This window comes from Aphis gossypii, chromosome 2, assembly GCF_020184175.1.
Source record: "Aphis gossypii isolate Hap1 chromosome 2, ASM2018417v2, whole genome shotgun sequence".
NCBI lineage: Eukaryota > Metazoa > Arthropoda > Insecta > Hemiptera > Aphididae > Aphis > Aphis gossypii.
Genome location: NC_065531.1, coordinates 8,419,185 through 8,440,530, shown reverse-complemented (window position 1 = coordinate 8,440,530; position 21,346 = coordinate 8,419,185). Strand labels below are relative to the sequence as shown.

Below are 21,346 nucleotides of genomic sequence, written 5' to 3'. Positions count from 1 at the left end.
CAGCTAGGTTTGCCACTAGATACAAAAACATCGTACCGAATGTTCTTAAAAAAACATGCTTCAATAACCTAAATTTACCTAGTTCAAGTATAATACAATTCAATCGCCTATACGTACTGGTCACACATTATTACCTGCCCACGCGTACAAATTAGGACTAAACGACTCCCTATTCTGTACTCTACATTCCAACGAAAGTGATTGCGATCTCCCTCACCTTCTTTTTGATTGCCCTTATCTGCACTCGAAACGCGTTATTTTGTTTAATTTTCTTAAATCCATCAATGTCCCCCTCAATCATTCCTCCATCCTCAACTCCAATTCGGAAACAGTTGTAAATTTAATTATTAATTTTATTTTGGAGGCTGGTTTTATCATATAATTATTACTCTTAAGGTATTTATTATTTTTAACTCTTTGCTTGTTTTTAAATATTTTATTGTTATATAGATAGTTTGTTTTTTTTTTCTTATAATTGTTGAGCTGTAATAGTATAACTAAAAGCTAATAAAAAGAAAAAAAATACTATAAATTGAATTAATTTTTACCAAAAACACTGCTTTAAAAAGTTTTATTAGGTGTACAAAACGTATAATAAAACAAGTTAAAAATACCTACAAATTTTATTTTTAAGCTACAACAAAATAACTATAAAATTAATATTATTTGTTTAAATATTTTATATTTTAGTTACAGTATGAACTACTTATAAAGAACTTAATATTACATTTTCTATCCTTAAGCTATAAAAATTGAACATTTAAAAAAAATTTAATTACCCAAATGTTTGCAAATGTTCGTGGTTTTGATAAATCTTAACATTTAAATAATTATATAATAGCAATTTATTAGAAATCTTGTATTAATTGTTTAAGCTTTTTGACCGAAAGTTTTTATTAAGATTTATAAAAAAAAATCAAAAATGTCTAAAAATAGTTCAAAATATTTTTAAAATATACATACAATAAGTATACATATAAAATGCTAATATACAAATTTAATTATTTGTTTTTAAGTTCCATAACAAAAAAAAATCCATTTTATTGTAGGTACATTGATTTTGTAAAACTTATTGTTTTTCTTTTAAAATTTTTATATTTTGCCAGGTTATTTTAAAAATTACTGGAAATATTTTACTTTTGATCCCTTAAAGTACTAAATTGGATCCAATTTTTAATTCAAAAATTATCTCCGCCATGATAATCGAAACATTTTTAATACCCATCAAATGTCCCTCCCTCTATTTTAAAGTGAGTTACTATTTTACGTAAACGTAATACACCAATACCATAGGTATATACTGAATGGTACATGGTAGTGAAATACATAGATAATTCATTTATATTCGTTTTCTATAACTTTTCACAGTTATGATTAACGGACTAGGTTTTCCATAAAATATTCTTATCTCTCCATTTTTTATACTGTCAAGAATACATTTATTGCACAAATAAGGTATAGCGTTCATTATTATTCCTCAATTAATAATCATATATAATATAAAGGTCATATATATTAAAATTTAAAAAGGCACTTATTTTGTCAATGCAATACATTTTAAATTTCAGCAGTCTTCTTTTAACAATCTTCTCAGTGTCGTAGGTATTCTGACCTCTGTAAACTGTTATACACTTATACATATTATAGGTACCTACAGTAATTGTGTCTGCAGTTCAGCGTAAATCTTTAGTCTTTATGGAGTTGATAAATTTTATTGCACAACGAAATATACTTCATTAATATAAATCTGTTATGCTATTTTATTAATTTTGTGAAATAACATAGGAAATTAAAATATGGGTTTGTTTTCGAAGCTCGTGAATAATTTAATTTTTGAAACTTTAGGCGCACAAAATAAAATAAATATAATGGTTCATTAATAATTTCCAATGAGTCATTGTTTATTGATGGTTAAATAACTGCAGAAACTGTTGGAAAACTTCGCATATTTACAGTATACGTACTTATACATATTGTAATTGGGTGTGACTACTGTGGTTCAACGACGTTTTTAATCTATTTGAACTAATATCTGACTTACAAGAAATCTAGAAAATTTAAATAATAATATTTTTTTATAGGAACTTAATGCAACTAAAAAATGCACCCTATTTCAAACTTTTCATCACAATAAATTAATATAACAGTTATTCTTAATTATGTGTTTTAAAAATAAAATTCTAAATTAATTATAATAAAACAAAAATTAAATTAATTTTTCATAATTCTATGTTTGCACAAAATGCAGTCAATTTTTTTAAAATCGTTTTTAACACTTTCGGCTGTTTGGCCAATTCAAAGTATCCGAAACCATAATATTATGAAAGTTATTTAAAGCAAAAGTCAGAGCACCAAATTGAATTTTATTTCGAAACGGATAACAATAGTTGTGACTTTTTTTATCTGTTCATACATAATATATGTTGTTTAGAAACTTAATTTTCACTCGAACGCTTGCATTATAGCTATAGCTCCGCGGGATGTACATTCAAGCAACAAATGCAAAACAGTCGACGTCTAAGTCGCACATAAATAAAATACTAACAACAATACTAAAGCTACACAATATGTACGTCGTATGAGGAGTATATGAAGTATAGGTATTGTTCTCAACTACTTGAGACAATTCGTAACAACGGCATGTCTTAAACACCAAAATGGGATACAATTATATAACGTAAATCACCAATAAATCGACGTTCAAAAATATAAAAATAAAATAACGCTATTATCATAGGTGAGTAGGTAATGTTTGTTTTTTTCAATTATAATCGACGGTCGCAACTATTTAGTAGTCGATTTTACGCGCCCGCACAATCCTTCATTTACGAACAACTAAGTGGAAAAGACAGATACTTCAAAGAGGTAGATTTAAACACCGTCGTCAAACATCACTTGCTCTTTTCTGCGAATATGAATTATATTATAATAAACTATAAAGGTATATTATATTTTATGACTGTAAATATTTAATGTTCTTTATCATATACATAATATTAATATATATAATCTTATATTATATCGCTTATTCATCATCTTATTTAATTTAATACTCATGTCCCATAATATATCAATGCATCCTATAGATACATTATTATTTTCAATAACATAATAAATTATATAATGTTTCACGATAATCCATTAATAGATAAAATACGAACTAAAACGAATTTTTTTATAAAACGATTAAGAACACTAAATGTATGTATATTTTTTTATTCAACGTAACGAAATTCAATATTTTTATCGAGCGATAAGCACAATATTTAATACTTCTCCAGATGAATATATAGAAAATCCAATTCAAAATGCTTAATATATAGAATGATAAATGAACTAGGAAAATTTAAGGCTTAAGTAATTGTTTGGTCAACAATTTTTAAGTCAGAAAGAAGTCGAAGACACTTTCAATATCGTTAATTAAATACGATAAAACAAAATAATAATAATAATAAAATTGTCGAAAAAAAATAAAAAGATAAAATTGTAAACATTTAAAATATATAAAATATGTGATTCAGTTAATTTATTAAAATAACAGTATGTTAGTTAACACTACAAAAATCAATGTATAGGTAACGTGTTGTACAATTTATTATTATATTATTTATTTATTTTGTTTACAATACCATATTTTTTTATAAGATTTTAATGATTATTATAGTTTATGACTACAACATTAAACAATTACACATTTTATTTGTACCTATATATTTAACAAATTAACAATTTATCATTATTATGAATATTTTTCATTACACCTAAATTTCCAGCTAATTAAATATTATGGTAAAATTGCACGTGAATTCGTTCTTAATCGTTTTAGTTTTTGGGTAAGCGGTGAATTTTTTTCTGTATTTTCAATGTACGTTTATTAAATAGGTATTAAGTACTCAGTATAACCATTATTTGATAGCCGTCCCAAACTAATCATACCCATCACTCTAGCTAATATTATAATATATAACAATGAGTCACGCGTATGCTCATCAAAATATTGTCGAAACACTCAAAATGAATAATTATTAATGAATAGTATTACCTTTAATATAATAATACCGTTCCTGGCATGACTCATGAGTAAATTATTATCAACGGATAGAACTGAAAAATTTGGCTGATCGACAATTAGGATAATGTAGTTTATCCATAAACTTCGTGACATACGATCATATTTGTACCTACTATTAATTGTAATTAAAATAATATCATTAATATGAAAATTAATAAGACTAAATACTATTTACCAGTTATTTGAGTGAAAAAAAACGCAAAAAATTTTATGAAGATTACCATCCCTGGTGGGGATCGAACCCACGACCTTTGGATTAGAAGTCCAACGCGCTATCCTCTGCGCTACAGGGACATCTGCGAGCGTCGTGCGTTTCGAGTTTATTTAAGTAACACATTTAATAAGTATATTTTTACTTTTCTTAGTTTACATTTTCTATTCATACTATATAATATCTATATTACAATAACATGGTATCTTTTTTCTATTGATATAGTTATACAGTAATATTTCATGGAGCCAATCGACAATAATATTTGTAATGTATAATTACGTTAGGTATATATTCACAGAACAATAATATAATATATTATATACCTACATATATTTTTATTATATTATATTATTATATTATGTGATATAATATACCAATGATTTTGAGTGAAACTACCTATTACTTTTACAAAACATGAACTCTGTCCAAATAAAAAAACCAAATTTTTACTCTAGAAAGAAGAAATTTTGAACTGCGCAACATCAATTTCAATTTTTTTTAAATTACTAGGATGAAAAGTTTTTTTTATCATTTCAAATTCATTAGGTATCTTAAATCTTTGAGTTTGAACAACTTTTTTTTTATAGTTCTGGTATTGAAAAACATAAAAATAATGTTGCACAGTCAAAAATCTCTTTCTTATGTGAACATTTGATTGTTCAACTTAATTTTTTTAATGCTTACGTTAAACTTAATAGTTTTTGAACTGATAATCCATTTTATTTTTCCTCATTGAAATTAGTAATAAATAATACTTCAATTATTAAATTTTAATTTTTAAACAAAACAAGAGTACCTACCTAACTAATAACAAACTATAATAGATGAATCGTTACACTTTTAAATAAGTACTATAATTTATTCCTCTTATTAATTAGGTATACATATTATATAACTAAAAACTTATGATTTTTTACCTTGTCGTGTATGTAGCGATATTTAAGTGTTTTATGAATTTTAGACTTAAGCAGTGTTGCAATAGATAAAAGCTAAAAACAAATTAATTAAGCTGTGGATAAAAGGATAGCTTTTTGAATAATTTATACTATTACAATTTAAAACTTCCCCACTTCTCATCAAGGGTAGGTATAACTTAAATCAAGGTGTTATGTCATCTAAGATCTAACTTCTTAATAATTATGTTAATAAGCCATTAATAATGCAAAGTAATTCGAAAAAAAATGTGTTCTCAATATGTATGCTTACAAATACCAAAAAAAAATTTTTATGACGCTCCCGAAGTCAATTCAAGCTTTCCAGTTAATCTGCCTTAAACAAATTGTCTCTCATCAATCTCTGCTCTGTATTCGTCAAAAATAATAATTTCCTCAATGACTTAAAATTCCAACACTTTCTCATTTAACAAAATCATACTACAATACTATATTGTTTTTCATTCAATGTTAACCCAATAACCCATAATATAAATTTGTCAATAAACTTTTCTCTTGCACTATCCCAAACCTCCAGAGTCCCAGAGATGTTTAAAACAAAAATGACCAAGAGATTTAATATAGCCTGTCAGGTGATACTTATAGTTAGGTGCCACTACGAGTACCCTCCCAAACTCACTTATTCTTGTCACTTTATATATCATATATCATTTGTAGAACTCTTGTTATCTTGTTTTCTATTTTAGCTGTGTGTCGCATTCCAAATTGAATAATACAAACTAGTCCACGAGTAACAAATAGCAAAATATTCAATATATCATCCAAATGTGTATAGGTATAAAAAAAAATTATGCAAATGTATCCGGTTCTCGGTTCTTCGGTTTAATAACTACCTACCAATATAAACTAATCAACGTACGTACTCCACAACTTACAAGTTAATAGAAATAACAAAGTATGCTACATTTATTTCAACATTTTTATAATCAAATAATTAAAAATAAAAAGGACAATTTTAAATCAACTATTTTTGTAAAAGGCTTACTTTTTGATAAACTGCAGTTATCTGATTAATATTTTTTTAATATTCGTACTGTTTGTCAGCTGTAGTCTGTGTCAGCCTGCTGTATCTTATAATTTTAATATTCAAAATAAATAAAAACTAATAAAACTAAGTTGTAAATATACAAATTGTATTCTTTTCATTCCTTCTAATTAAAAATCAAATTAATCAAAGAATAACGATAAAATAAAATGCATCACTAAATTAATTAAATCTAGGTAAATTTAGCAGTTAATAATATTTAACTATCAGATAATAAACGCAATTCTACGGTTTAAAATATACAATATAGGTATACATGGTATACACTTTACAATGAAAGCTCTGAATAGCAGACACACTCAGTCCGAAATTTTGTATACTATAAGAAAGTATAGAGGGAGGTATTCAGAGGGAGTTTTTGAATTTCATAAAGGGTAAATATGTAAAAAGAAAAAATATGAGCTAGGTTAAATTAAATCATAATATTATTATTAATTAATGTTTTTAATGATATAATTATTTTAATATTTTAACAATATATATTTAAATAAGTATAAAAAAAAAAAAATGCAAACATACTTAAACACAATTCAATTTGGTATGAAAAAAATTGATTTTTAAATAATTATATTTAAATTAAGAATAGGTGTCAGCTATTGGGAGGTATCTGTTAAGGGAAGTTTCTCTATATTTTAAACCATGCATAATATGTATAGGAATGAGTCATTTTATTTTACAATTTATTCATATATTTATTGAATTGTTGTAAAAATTCAAATTTATACCTAAGAACTTATTTATTTTAACATCTATTTGATCTATAATAACCTACATCATTTTCATCGATTTGTGGTAGAATCAAGGTGTGCGTTTTTAAATACTATTTGCAATTTTAATTTCAAACCTTTACAAATGTAATATAAACTTAATTGTACGATAGTAATTTAAAAATATCTTAATATTGTTTGTAAATACTATTAAGTATTAACAAGTTAGAAATAAATATTAAAAGATTATTAATAACAAAAATATTGGTGCTAATAATTCATGAGAATTAAAAATATATAGATATATTATGCTTAGTTTTTTATAATAATATTAGCTATTGCAAACTGACATAAAATCAAATATAATGTTGTGTATGATAAAAACAATTTTATAGACAGACTTGGGAGACATACAAACCAATTACTAGATTTTTGAATGAAACTCAAAAGTTAGTAAAAATATACATCTAAAAACAAATAAAATTACCAGTTAAATGTACTTAACCAAGTCCAATTTAGTAGGAAATTTGATATATTTTTAGTCATTAATAATAAAATATAAAAACATACTTTGTTTTGTATACAAATATAAATATGATCTGTAATTGATTATTTCTTAAAATATTTAAAATATAAATACATTCTAAGTAAAAATAAATTAAATTCAATATAAAGGCAAACTAGTAATTTTAACGAGTAATATAAACATATTTTTTTTCATATTAACAATTATTAAACAACTTAAAATGATGACTGGCATACCAAATATGGTTTTATATCATCATTTTTTAATAATATAATTGATCAAATAATGAATATTGGAATAGTTTAATGTTTTGTTAGAGGTTATATGTAGATTTAATTTCATTCATTAAATTATTAACTAATGTTTGTGATGTACATTTTGCTTCAACAGAAACATTGTTTAAATTTGATTTAACCAATAGACATAGTTGTTCACTAGATGCATTGGAGCCATAAAGTGAAGCAGTCTCACCAACACGTTCCACCAATACTAGATGGAGTTTAGTGGAAAACCAATTAATAACTTGGTTAAAATTAGTGCCTGACAAAATAATCGATGATTTGTAAACTAGTTGACCATTACATAGTAGCTCAACTAATGGTACAGATGGAGCAGCTTTAAGAAACATATCTGAAACAGCTAAAGACAATCGCCAGTCTAATTTGTCTTGATGAAAATTGTCATCTTGAAAATTCTAATAACACAAACATATAAAATTTAGTATTTGTAAACTTATATTTTCATGCTTGTTTATTTAGTTACAGCCACGGATACAAAAAATAAACCCAGGCTCCCATGGCCTATAGTTAGTATTGGTAATGAACACTGCACCGTTGCGCAGTTATTAAATTGTGTATTTGCAGACACAAAAAATGAGCAATAGCCAGATGACTGGACAGAGTTCAATACATTACATTTTAGCAAATCCTTAGTGTCTTTAAAATTCCTTAAAGTATTATATTTGTTTTATTACATGATAATCATTTCCAAAAAATTAAAGCTTTGTATTTGACGAACAAGGTTCATTTTTCGTATTCGTGACTATAATAGCTTAAAATAAATATAATATTTTTCATAAATTAATCAGGGGATGTAAAATGTAACATTACTAATTTTAAAATAGAGAAAAGTTAGCAGCATTATTAAAATCTAATGAAGCTAAAAGGCCTAATGTAGATTTTCTAAATTTTCACAATTTTATAGTTTGAAAATTATATTTTATATTTTAGTTAACAACTAAATCATAATATTTTTCTACTACCCAATACCTATTTAAAGAATTAAATAGAGTTAATACAGTGAATTATATAAAAAATATATTATACAAAAACTCTTAGGCCTCGTAGAATTGTCAGAATTTGGGAATTATTTTTTATCCAAAAGAAATCGACTGAGCAGAAGAATATTTTTCTATTAAAAAAAAAAAAAAAAAATATCAAAATTGGTTGACTTTGCAGGACAGGAACATTATTTCTGATTATTTCTGTAGTATATTTTGAAGACAAAATATTAATACATGATAATTCATTAATAATTGCTGTAGATCCATTTGTTTTTGTCGTAACATTAAAAAACAAATTCACCACTCATGTGAAGTTGTGTTATACACTTATACAGCTAGTATTATATATTTTTATTTATAATGAGTTATAGTTAATTTAAAATGGTGATATTCTCAAGATGTATTCCATTTGTCAAAATCAAAATATTGCAATTTTAATTCTAAATTAGACTAAACATACTTCATATTCATATTTTAATAAAATCAAAAAAACCGAAAAACGTTCTAAATATATTTTTTACTTAAAATATTTTAAATATATTCACTTATTTTTTTAACTATAAAATTAATAATCTAAAATACTAATTGGTAATTACATACTTGTGCCATATATGTCAGTGTCCCTCGAAGAGTATTTGGAATAGATATATTTTCTACTCGAAGAGACAAGTCAAATTCAGTTAGTGAACCACACTGTATGTTATTATTAAGTTTATACCAAGATAAAGGTTCATTTTTCTAAAATATAAAATAAATTTGCAATAATAAGTAATAACTTTAAATTCAGATTAAGGTTATACTCTTACTTCATCTAAAAATTGGATGGCAGTGGAATTAGTCACATCAATTTCTATGTTTTTAATCAAACAATTATTACCCACATTTGTGAGACGAAAGAATACAGTTGCCGAATTACTTAATTCATTTTTTGGATCTATTTTGTACTCCTTGAAAATTCAATGTTTAAAAATAAGAAAAAAATGTATAATTAATTCATGACAATGTTAGCACAAACCACTTTTTAAAATAAAACAAATAAATTTATTTAATTTGTATTATAAATATTTACCAAAAGTATGTATTTATCCATTGCTAATTTTCCAAATGATAAATCTTCAGCTTGAACAATTTCTTTGGATGGAGTACAAATCCCCAATGCTTCTTCATAACCTTGTTTAATTTCAATCAATTGTTGATCACTTTTATCTAATTTTTTTAACTTTTTAGATTTTTCGCTCTTCTTCTTTTTTTCTTTTTCCTTCTTTTTCTTTTTATGTTTTTTTTCTTCAACTGGTGGTGGGCGTTCAATTTCAGGAACATCTAAATCAATATCTAATGCAGTGTGTGGGTCATTTATGTCTTTTTGCACATCAATTGCCCCATCAGAATCTTCAGCACCATCTGGCATTTCTCCTATATCCCGATTAACTACCATTTCAATGGCAATTTCTTCTTCTTCTTCTTCTTCAAAATGGTTATTTCCTTTTTTCTTTTTTTTAGATTTTTTTTTATCTTTTTTTTCCTTTTTTGCTTTAATGTATTTGTCAGATGATACAAAACCAGATACATTTAATGAGGTTGGCAGATCTATGGATGTGATAGGAATGTCACAAGTTTGATCACTACTTGAGTTTAATTTCAAATAATTGGGATTATTTTCTTGTTCATAAAGTCGAGCTTTTCTATTCTAAAATTTTAGATAATAGTTTTTAATTACTGAAACATTAAAATTTCAAAAAATATTTACCTCTTCTACTTGTTCTACTGTACTTGATATGTTTTCTTCTTCTTCTTTCTTATCAAAACCACCCAAATTAAAAAAATTGGAATGGTCATCAGATTGATTTTCATCTTCACTTTCGGAAGAGCTTTGCAATGGCTCATTGATCCATTGATCCAAATCCAACCTTAGTTTTGAATTTTAAATAAAATTATGGTTAATTATGATATATTATTAAACAATTAAATAATAACACACCCTTCTGGTACTTGCACTTTACGTTGGGCCTTAGGTGCAACTGGGTTTAATTCTCCATTAAATAAATATGCAACTTGTATGCATATATCATCAGCATCACCATTTTCCAACTCTTTATGAATGTAACTAATTAACTGCAAGGCTGCGCTAGCACGTTCTTGAACTTCTAGATCTCCACTAGATACATATTGTGCCAATTTATCAGATACTCGTTTGCACACCTGCGCCAAAATGTTAATTAGTTTTTTTTTTTTAATTATTATTATTAAATAAGAATTATACCTTTATTGATTGTTGAATATCTCCTTTAGACAATATTATAGATAATACTTTCATTATGTTTTGCACATAGGCAGCCTGAATATGACCTGGTAGTGAATGTACTTTGCCAGTTGACATAGAGAAAAGAGTTTCTTCAGGTTTTTCTAGTTCACTGTAAAAATTATTACTTAAAAAATCTAAACAGGTTTTGAAGAAAACTAATTACTTGGCATATTCTCCACATATCCAAGCTGCAGCATAAAGCACATTAGCCATATTCGAACCTCCAGAAGGTTGCATAAACATATGCGCATTATTAAGAAGTAGAGACATCTGTCCAACAGCAAATGGCCTTATAGCCTTAACTCTGACAGCAACATCCAACATTTGATGTGCTAATAAAGGACCATGTTTCATTCCTTCTACTCGAGCCAACTCTACTAAGACACTGACATACCTAAAATAAAGAATTTTATTTAAATTAAATTGAATACACAAAATAATTAAAAGCAGACCATTCAAAACTTGTAATAAAATGATAGTTATCTTGTGAACATATATCAATTATTTTGACAAGCAATTCATCTCGATAAACTGTGCCTTCTGCTTTATCCATATGAACCATAAGTTTTTTTACTATTTCCATCAAATTTTTTTTTGAGACCTGCAAAGAAATAATAATAATTAAAAAATTTACAAAGAGAATTTCAAAAAATTCACCATTCCATAAAGAAGATCTAATGCTCTAAGTCTGATTGATTCATCTTTGTCATCCAAACAGATCATAATCAAATCTTTATGAGCTTGAACTGACTTGGGGTGAGTTTTTAATATTTTAGACATAGCAAGTAAACCCAAATATTTCACTAAAACATACATTTAGTTTAAAGTAAAACAAAATTAAAATAAAACTTGATATACTTACAGTTCTGGTCAGAATCTTCAATTAATATTCTTAATTTTTGGACACATAACTGAAATAAAATTTTCTATTTAATATATTATGTTTTTGTGTAAATTAATTATGTTATTTTTATGGTATGTTTCAATACATTTTTAGGCACTTAAAATTGGATGTTTTGTTAAAGATAATAAGAATAAATTAAACCAAAGTTTTATTACTAAAATAATTGTCAAGCTGTTGTAGTCACTGACTAAAAACTAATAAAAAAAAATATATTCTCGCCATTTCATTTTTCTTCTTAATAAATTACCTATCTCTAATAAATTAATAAGTCATAAATACTAATTAATACGTCAATAAGTTAAGAAAATTATTTAATATTTTGTACACACTTTAAAATACAATTTAGTTTATTAAACAGTATTAAAAAAAAAGAATAAAGACTTTTTTCATACAAGAAAATACTGGGCCTCACTGAGAAGACTCATGTGGGGGCCCAAGAGTTCTAAAATGTATACATTATACATTTAAGAAATTTTGATAAAACATAAAAATAGCAGATATAACAAATAACAAATACATAATATAATAGTTTTAACAGCAAACAATTTAAACTAAAAATGTGTATAAGTAATAAACATAGATGTATATAAACCATAACAATAATACATCATCTAAGTCTAATAATCAGAACAAATTTTTTTTTATAAATAATCCAAAAGAAAGACTTAAAATATCAGAAGATATTTTATTTATTATATTGGTAACTATTTTTTGGAAATTCCAATGCTTTTTAAGAAGAAATGACTTACTTTAAGTATCTAAAATGTAAAATAAAATGTATATGATTGATAATTATAATTATCTTATAGTTGGACTAAAAAAATGTTTAATGAACATATTATACTGAATTTTTCACTTAGTGTGTGCACTTATTTTTGCCTTTAGTAATAAATATATTCAAATTCTTAATGTTTAAGTATAATCAAAATCCATATTATTATCGAATACCTTCTTATACTATTTAAAGGATTCAAATGATCCAAGCTTCTTTTTTTCTCACAAAGACCAACCCTTTTTACAGTAAATTGTTAAGCAGATAAATATCTTGAAAAAGTTAATGTATAAAAATCAAAATTGAATTTAGTAGTTTATAATTATTAAGCTTTTTAAGCTAAGGATATACTGTAATAGTGTATTTATAATATAATGGTTAGGTTAGGTTAATAATATTTAAATAATTATATGTTTTAGTTATGATAGCCCTTATATATTCTACATAAGTTATCAAGAAATATTATCTTTACTAGGTTTATCGAGTTAATAACTCAAAAAATAGTTGCTCAAATTGTGATTTAAATTTTATGTACATCAACATTTAAAAAAAAATTGTTTAACTCCAAACAGTAAAACAAGGGAAGTCTTCATTAGAAAAAAAAGTTTGTATAACTTCAAAAAAAATTTTAAATAGCATAAAAATCTAAGTATTTGAAAATATTAATTTTTGTTAGTATAGTTAAAAATGTCTATATTTGGAATATAAATAAATGCATAATTAAAAGAAAAAAAGCAGGCAAGTGGGTACCGTTCTGCTGTACATTAGAAGATGGGGTGGACCTCGGACTAGGGTAGGTTAAATTTGAAAGCAATGATAGGTATCATTGTATACAAAAAACGATTCTGAACGAAGATGATTTGTCAGCCTAGGATATAATTTCCAGTGATTGGTGAAAAAGGTGGTTCATGTTTAAATAGCCTGAATACACCAAAATTTAAGTTCTTTAAGAACATTGTAAGCTAAACTTATGAAAAATCTTGTATTAAATTTTCAACTCTTAGCTACCTATACAAACATTTTTATGAATTATACCTACAAAATAATTTGCAAATATTCATAATTTTGACGAATTGTTGTCAAAATTTGAACTCCAAATGCTAATAAAAAAAAATTGTGCCTATGTATTCTTATAATTTTTTAATCACTATAACATATGAGGAACTTTGTATAAAATTTTTAAGTATTTTGATTGGACCAAAAAATTTTTTCAGAAAAATTAAAAATTTCAGTTGTCTATAAATAGCTCAAAAAAACTTAAAATATTTTGAAAAGAAAATCATGTAAAGAAAATGCCAATCTAAATAACTGGTACAATTTTCAAGTATCTACAACTTATACTTTTTGAATAATAACAAATATTTAAAATCGTTTGAGGATAAATCATTATCGTGTGATTTCGTAAAAATTTAAAATTCAAACACACTTAAAATTTTTCTTATAATAATGCTTCGAGTTTTCTCAATAGATACTTGAAGGAAAACTTATGGAACACTTAGTGTTGTATTTTCAATTCTTAGTTATTAACACAAAACATTTTATGATTTTTCAACTTCAAAATCACTTGCAAATTTTCGCGTTTTCGACAGATTTCGTAAAAATTTGAACTATAAACGCTAATTTTTTTTAGCTACAATAAGAACAACTCAAAAGGAACGTTGTATTAAATTTTCAAGTCTTTTTGGTCATCCAACATTTTTTTACCGACACTTCGAAAAAAAATTCACATAAAAATCGAAAATTTCAGTGGTCTATAAATAACTCAAAAAAAGTCAAAAAAAGAAAAAAAATTTTTTAAAAATTTAACTGTATATGGATAACATTAACATAAACAAAATAATTTTCTTCTTTGGAGAAAATGTCAAGTATTTACAGTGATTAGCTTTTGAATTACAACCATATAAAAAATTGATTCGGTCGAAAACTGGTTTTGCGTAAAAATTCCTATTTTTTTTTGTGTTTTTCTCGATTTTTTGGAAAACTGTTGTAAAATGTTTACTTTTTACTTTTATAATGCACCAAGGATATTCACTTTTCCATCAGAAACCACCCCCGAAGTTTGAAATTGAAGCATTATTTCAACTAGTTATGCTGTACACAGACACAAAAAAAAAAAAAAACATACATCATTGTAAAATCAATACATTCATCACTCCGTTCAGAATCTAAAAGAAGTTGAACATGTTTGGAAAATCATCTTATATAATTAAAATACAATAAGTTAATAACTATAGATAATAAACTTGTAAATATTAAATAATTTAATTGTAATATAATGAAAAATATATTACTTGAATGGAAGCACTATGATTTGGCATACCAGATGAAATTGAGATTAGTACTGTAAAAATTAACATAATATTAAACAATAAAAGTTACATAAAAAATATTTAATTAAATCATTTAAGTTAAGGAAATTACAAAAAAATAAATTCAATATATTCTGAAAAAAAAATAGTATATAGAATATTACAGTAAATACACTTATATTCACTTCTTGTTGTTTTAAATTATTAATTTTTATTATGTAAAAAAGGGTATAATTTAATAAAAGAGTACTTACCAGCGATCACAGTATTAATGCATTCATATAATAATGACATGGCAGAAGTACTGAAAAAGAAACAATCAAAATTACAATTTAATTTTAATTTTAAAGATTTACTTTTATATTTAAATACATAAACAGAATTATTTTACCAAATATAAATTTTACAGTTTTAAAACTATTAACAAATTTTTCTAATTGGACTTCTTTGGATTTTATCTTAACATTATAATAATGAACACAATAACATAATTTGAACAAGGATAATTCTATAAGTATTTTCAAGCAAGATAAAATTAAATTGTAGCAATAGAAATTAACAACTAATAAATAGGTATTCTAAAAACATATAAAGAAAATTTAGGGGAATACTTTAATAATTATTATACATGTATTTATGATTTAAGATTTTACAGGTTATTTATTATTGATAGAGCAATTTAAAATTAAAATAAATCCATTATTATGAGAATACAATCAATACTGAATACTGAATACTAATCTAGATTTACAAAGCAAATTTATATTTTTACAACCCTCAAACATACCATCTCCAAAAGTGAGAAATGTCCCTCAATTTATTTTGTCCATTTACAGGACTATTTGATAAAACTGAATTGTTTTTAGTAAATCTATTATCAGTCCTAATCCTACAAAACATAATTCTTAATATATATTTAATGTGCATGTCTAAAATATTTTTAGAAAAATTAAAATAATCATTTATTTTACAAACCAAAAACAAAGGCTTTAAAAATATTTTAAAAATAGCAATTAAAAATAATAATAGATATTATCAAAAAAAAAAAATTATCTGAAATTTTTTTACCTGTGGATTAAATTAGTTAGCGGCTCTATAAGTTTTTTTCCAAGACGTGGTTCAAGTGGGGTCAATGCACCAAACTAGAAAAAATAATTAATGATAATCATACACTATAAAATATTATACTTGAAATATTACCAATTTAATTATCTTGATCAACATCCAATTATTAGTAGATGATGTCATTAATTTAAAAAATACAGGAGCTAAACTCAAGTAATTTTTTGGATTTTTTCTAGCTAATTCACAGACTACATTAACAGCAGCTGATTGAACACCACAATCCATGTCTTCTAATTTATCCTTTAAACGTGGAAATGCTGGTCTCAATGCTTCCGGAAATCGAAGAAATACTTTATACATCATGAGCACAGCTTTTTTTCTTAAATATGGCTTAGTTGATGATAACTACAAAAACCAAAATTTAGTTTCATTATAAGTAGGTATTTATTAATATATATGTTACCAGTGTCATTATATCATTAGCTAAGTCTCTTGCTAAATCCGGACTAATAAAACAAGCAAGTGCAGAAAGAGCAACACCAGCATCATATTGATTTTGGCTATTCAGATCCTTCCTTATCATATTTGTTGTCAGCATCAACAACTAAAATATAATACAAATATACAAATTGTACATAGTTATTAATAATAAATTATTTTCACATACATCTGTATCAGTATGAAAACTCTGAGATGAAGCTAAGTACCCAATTCTTTTGTATGTAAATTTTGAAGAGCTCATAACTTCAATAATGTTAAACCCAGCCCAACTTATGTCATATCCCAACATTTGTAACTGAAAGAAAATAACAAAAATATTAATTTGATCTTATTTTATATTGACAAAATGATTACATATGTGAGTTTAGCCACAGCTGTTGCTTTAACTGCTATATTCTCTTGCCGCAATTCCTGTTTAATTTCTTCCATACACTGTGCAATGTATTTTGCCTGCATCAAAAAAGTAATCATTAATTAAATTAATTGAAAACACATGAATTAACTAACCACTATCTTAAAGTTTAGTGATTTTTTTCCCCTCAATTCAGTTTACATACCTCATTTTCCTTACTATTGCGGATGCCGCGTACAAGATCAGTCAAATTCTTGTCAAACATCCGTTCAATGTTGCCTCTGACTTTTTTCAAAGCCATTATAATACTCCAGAAAAAAAAAGCAGATAATAAAATACTTTATACAAGTAATAGTGTTTTAATGACAAAATTATAGCATCTGTTGTTATGAGTTATTTATCATTTATATGCAACTTTTGCAAAGTACAGAGACCGACAACAATATGTTACAATAACGAACAGACATAGTAATTATTCGCAAGACATAAACGAACCCGCAAGATTCGGAACCTACCCGTCGTATTGCATAATTATTATCAAACTTTAATGGACCAAACGGGCACCTTTATATACGTGGATTGACCGGAATACACTATAATCAGTATAATCAGTAATCAGTAATATACTAAACTGTAATTACTATTTACTAATGCGGTGGGGTTATCACTATCGTCGTAATGTCAAGAGATAAATGTGATGTTATGATGGACGAAAAAAATTGTGATAATGCCACGCCGCGTCGCCGCCAATAATGTGGGTAGGTATATACGTACAGCCAAGTTTATGTATATCCACCGCAGTTTACGGCTATTTATTATAAATTATAATTATTATTATTATTATTATTATTATTACCAATTCGTATAGAATTGTTTGTTCTGCGTTGCAAGTATTTTGAGATGATAAAATGATGATACGTCACTAGACGCGGATTAAGGTATCTAAGGTCCGAATCCGATACGGGTCGATACGTATCGCTGCCCGCCAATATACGATGTAAATAATATTTACATAATGCGCTATAGTATGTCACACTTAATATGGCTTTATGTCGACCTACCTATCGGTTACTATTTCTCAGCAGTCGTTCGATAAACATAAGTCCAAAAAGATTGAAGGCTGAAATGATAGTCTTAAAAAATATGATCAATAAAGAAAATTATAAAACAGATAACATCATACCCGTTGTAGACAACAATATTTTTCCAAATTTTTATAAACTTTTGCAAACTGCACTTACTAATTATAACTATACCAATATTGTCTGCCTCATGTGAACGTTCATTTTCAGTTATGACTTATGAGGCGAATAAAGAATTGGACTAGAAATATCATGATAAATGATAGGATTACAAACTTGTCAATACTTTATATCGAAAGAAACTTATCACATGCAATAGAATCTGAAAATGTACTCAATATTTTTTCAGAAAAACACAAACGCATATGTTTGATTTAATAATTACATTTTAATTGTTTTATCTTCTACACCTATATTGTATAATAAAATGTCAGCTTAAGAAGAAATCAAATATAAATTAATTTTTTAATTAGTAGGTATAATAAGAAAATGTTCTCTTTCTTTTTAATTCCAATTAAACGAAATGAGTTTTTTGAATGGTATATTTTTCTAGTCCTATATAGCCCCCACATACAATTATACCAAACTACGCCCATGACTACTTACCCCCCCCCAATTTTGCTTATGATTAATTTTATAACTACTTATAAGTTATTGTAAGTAATACTAATTATAGAGATTTATTACTGACAAGGTACGCAACGGTCGCCAGTACAAAGTATAGGCACTGCAACGACCGATCGGCACCTTATCAACCGTCACCACGGGCCACGGCCTACGACGATACGACTTAGTTGTATCTCCCACTAACGCCCCAAAGGCTAGGCGGGACGAGAAGACAAGTCGCGCCTAACGATCTACAATCAACCTCCGCCAGGTCCGCGTCATTACTAGAGGTGGGAAGAAGTGACAAGATATTGTCACGGTGACTTTGGTGACGGTGACTTCAATATCACACTATCACAGTGACTTTTTATGGTGACTGGTCACCACTCATTTTACATTATACCCCATTTATACCTCAATGCTTAAGTAACTCATGTCACCAAATAGATAATAAAATATTATAATTATACTTTACAGCTACAATATTACTCCAGTGACTAATGGCGTAACCAAATTCAAAAAAAAAAGCGGGCAAGTGAGTACCGCTCTGCTGTACATTAGGTGCCGTATGGATCATTATTATATATTATAGGAGTGTTAAATTTGAATCCAATGATAGTTATCATTGTATACGAAAAACGATTCTGAACGAAGATGATTTGTCAGCCTAGGATATAATTTCTAGTGGTTGGTGAAAAAGGTGGTTTATGTTTTAATGGCCTGAATACAACAAAATTTAAGTTCTTTTATAATAATTGTAAGTTAAACTTATGAAAAACCTTGTATTAAATTTTCAACTCTCAGCTACTTATACAAAAAATTTTATGAAATATACCTACAAAATAATTTGCAAATATTCATGGTTTTGACGAATTATCGTCATAAATCAACTTCTTTATTAATTAATCAAAAAACCCTATTCGAACTGGATTCGGATCATTTGCCAGTTAAAATATTGATTGGTGCATCACTAATACAATCTGAACCAACTCGCAAACTTATAAACGGGAAACCGGACTGGGATAAATTCAAACGATACGTTTCAGATAATATAACAATTCCCAAGAATATCTCCAATACTTTACTGGCTGATGCAGCAATCTCTCACTTTCATGAAACAATCTCCTATGCGGCAGAACAGTGTACAATACCCTCAAAACCTACTTTGGGTCAAAATTACAACTCAAAAATTACCCCTTTAATACAAAAAATTATAAAGAACAAACACCATATAAGAAAACAATGGCAACTTCATAGAAGACCAGAAGATCGCAAGAAGTTAAATTTCCTTACCAAAAAAGTAAAACTACTACTCGAAGAACATAGAATAAATTCATATCAAAAATATTTATCTTCAATACATCCCGCTGATTTAAACCTTTGGTTAGCGACCAAAAGATTAATCAAGCCCAATGATAACAAAATCCCACCTCTAAAATCTGGAAACAACTTTATAAATACAGTATATGAAAAATTAATTTGTTTGCTACCACTTTAGAATACATTCACACTTAACGACTTAAATGATAGTGCACTATTAATTTGGTGTCTCAGAAACTAAGCGAGCCTGAAATTTTACCGCAAAACATTTTTCCATACACTAACCCAACAGAAATTTCAGAAATAATAAAGAAATTACCAAACCGTAAATCACCCGGTCATGACCTAATTACCAACTCTATATTGAAAAAACTACCCCATAAAGCAGTTCTATTTATGACAGCGTTATTCAATGCCCTGTTAAAATTGAGCTACTTTCCCACTAATTGGAAATTGGCCACTATAATTATGATTAAAAAACCTGGCAAAGATAATACTGATCCAAACAATTACAGGCCCATCAGCTTACTATCATCTGTTTCAAAAATCTTCGAAAAAATTATTCACACCAGACTTATTAGTCATTTAAATGCAACTGATGCAATTCCTCACTGCCAATTTGGTTTTAAACCAAACCATTCCACAACTCAGCAACTACTACGTATTACAGAGCACATTAGCAACGAATTCGAAACAAAAGAACATACTGGAGCGGCCTTTCTTGACATAGCTAAAGCGTTCGATAAGGTCTGGCATGACGGACTACTTTATAAATTAAAATGTCTTAACACACCCACTGTAATCTTCAACATCATCAAATCTTTTCTCCACTCTCGTAGTTTTACCGTTCAAATAGATGGCACAAATTCAGACGTCAAACAAATTATTGCAGGAGTACCACAAGGCTCAAAAATATCTTCAATACTTTTTAACCTTTACATATCAGATTTTCCTACAACAACGAACACGGAAATAGCCTTATATGCGGACGATAGTGTCATTTATTCTAGTTCCGATAAAATCGAAAATGTAATAGTAAATATCCAAACTCATCTTGACGTAATACAAATATGGGCGCAAAAATGGAAAATCGTTCTAAATCCGACCAAAAGCACAGCAGTTATTTTCTCACTTCGCAGACCCACTAATCATAATTCATTAAAAATCAATGAACACAATATACCATGGTCACAAAACATTAAATATCTTGGAGTCATTCTGGACAAAAAACTTACCTGGAACCCACATATATCCTCTAAAGTCCAACAAGGATATCAACGTTTAAAATTTTTATACCCATTAGTAAATCGGCAAACATTACTGAGCTGGAAGTG

General features: G+C 26.6%; 1 protein-coding gene and 1 non-coding gene across 2 annotated transcripts; both read right to left on the bottom strand.

Moving 5' to 3' along the window:
* Nucleotides 1–4,293: 4,293 nt before the first annotated feature.
* On the bottom strand, nucleotides 4,294–4,366 carry Trnar-ucu (transfer RNA arginine (anticodon UCU)). Its single transcript has one exon. It is a non-coding gene; the product is annotated as a tRNA-Arg (tRNA).
* A 1,985-nt stretch (nucleotides 4,367–6,351) lies between these two features.
* Nucleotides 6,352–17,619, bottom strand: LOC114124932 (AP-3 complex subunit delta-1). The gene is made up of 19 exons (XM_027988383.2): nucleotides 17,210–17,619; nucleotides 17,007–17,102; nucleotides 16,819–16,947; nucleotides 16,615–16,755; nucleotides 16,287–16,556; nucleotides 16,155–16,228; nucleotides 15,341–15,390; nucleotides 15,069–15,118; nucleotides 11,964–12,012; nucleotides 11,759–11,904; nucleotides 11,554–11,702; nucleotides 11,265–11,495; nucleotides 11,060–11,210; nucleotides 10,778–10,998; nucleotides 10,547–10,706; nucleotides 9,869–10,486; nucleotides 9,606–9,746; nucleotides 9,400–9,537; nucleotides 6,352–8,211 (listed from the first exon to the last, which is right to left on the bottom strand). The coding sequence occupies exons 1-19, from the start codon at nucleotides 17,303–17,305 to the stop codon at nucleotides 7,831–7,833; spliced, it is 3,291 nt and encodes a 1,096-aa protein (XP_027844184.2). The 5' UTR covers nucleotides 17,306–17,619; the 3' UTR covers nucleotides 6,352–7,830.
* Nucleotides 17,620–21,346: the final 3,727 nt, after the last annotated feature.

Bases quoted from the DNA above. Each gene is read 5' to 3' on its own strand.
- LOC114124932 (XM_027988383.2), bottom strand. From the start codon at position 17,305: ATGGCTTTGAAAAAAGTCAGAGGCAACATTGAACGGATGTTTGACAAG. The intron at 16,756-16,818 runs GTATGTGAAAAT...ATTATATTTTAG, and splicing joins GTTTTCATACTGATACAGAT to TTGTTGATGCTGACAACAAA. The intron at 11,211-11,264 runs GTAATTAGTTTT...TAATTTTTACAG, and splicing joins ATATGTGGAGAATATGCCAA to TGAACTAGAAAAACCTGAAG.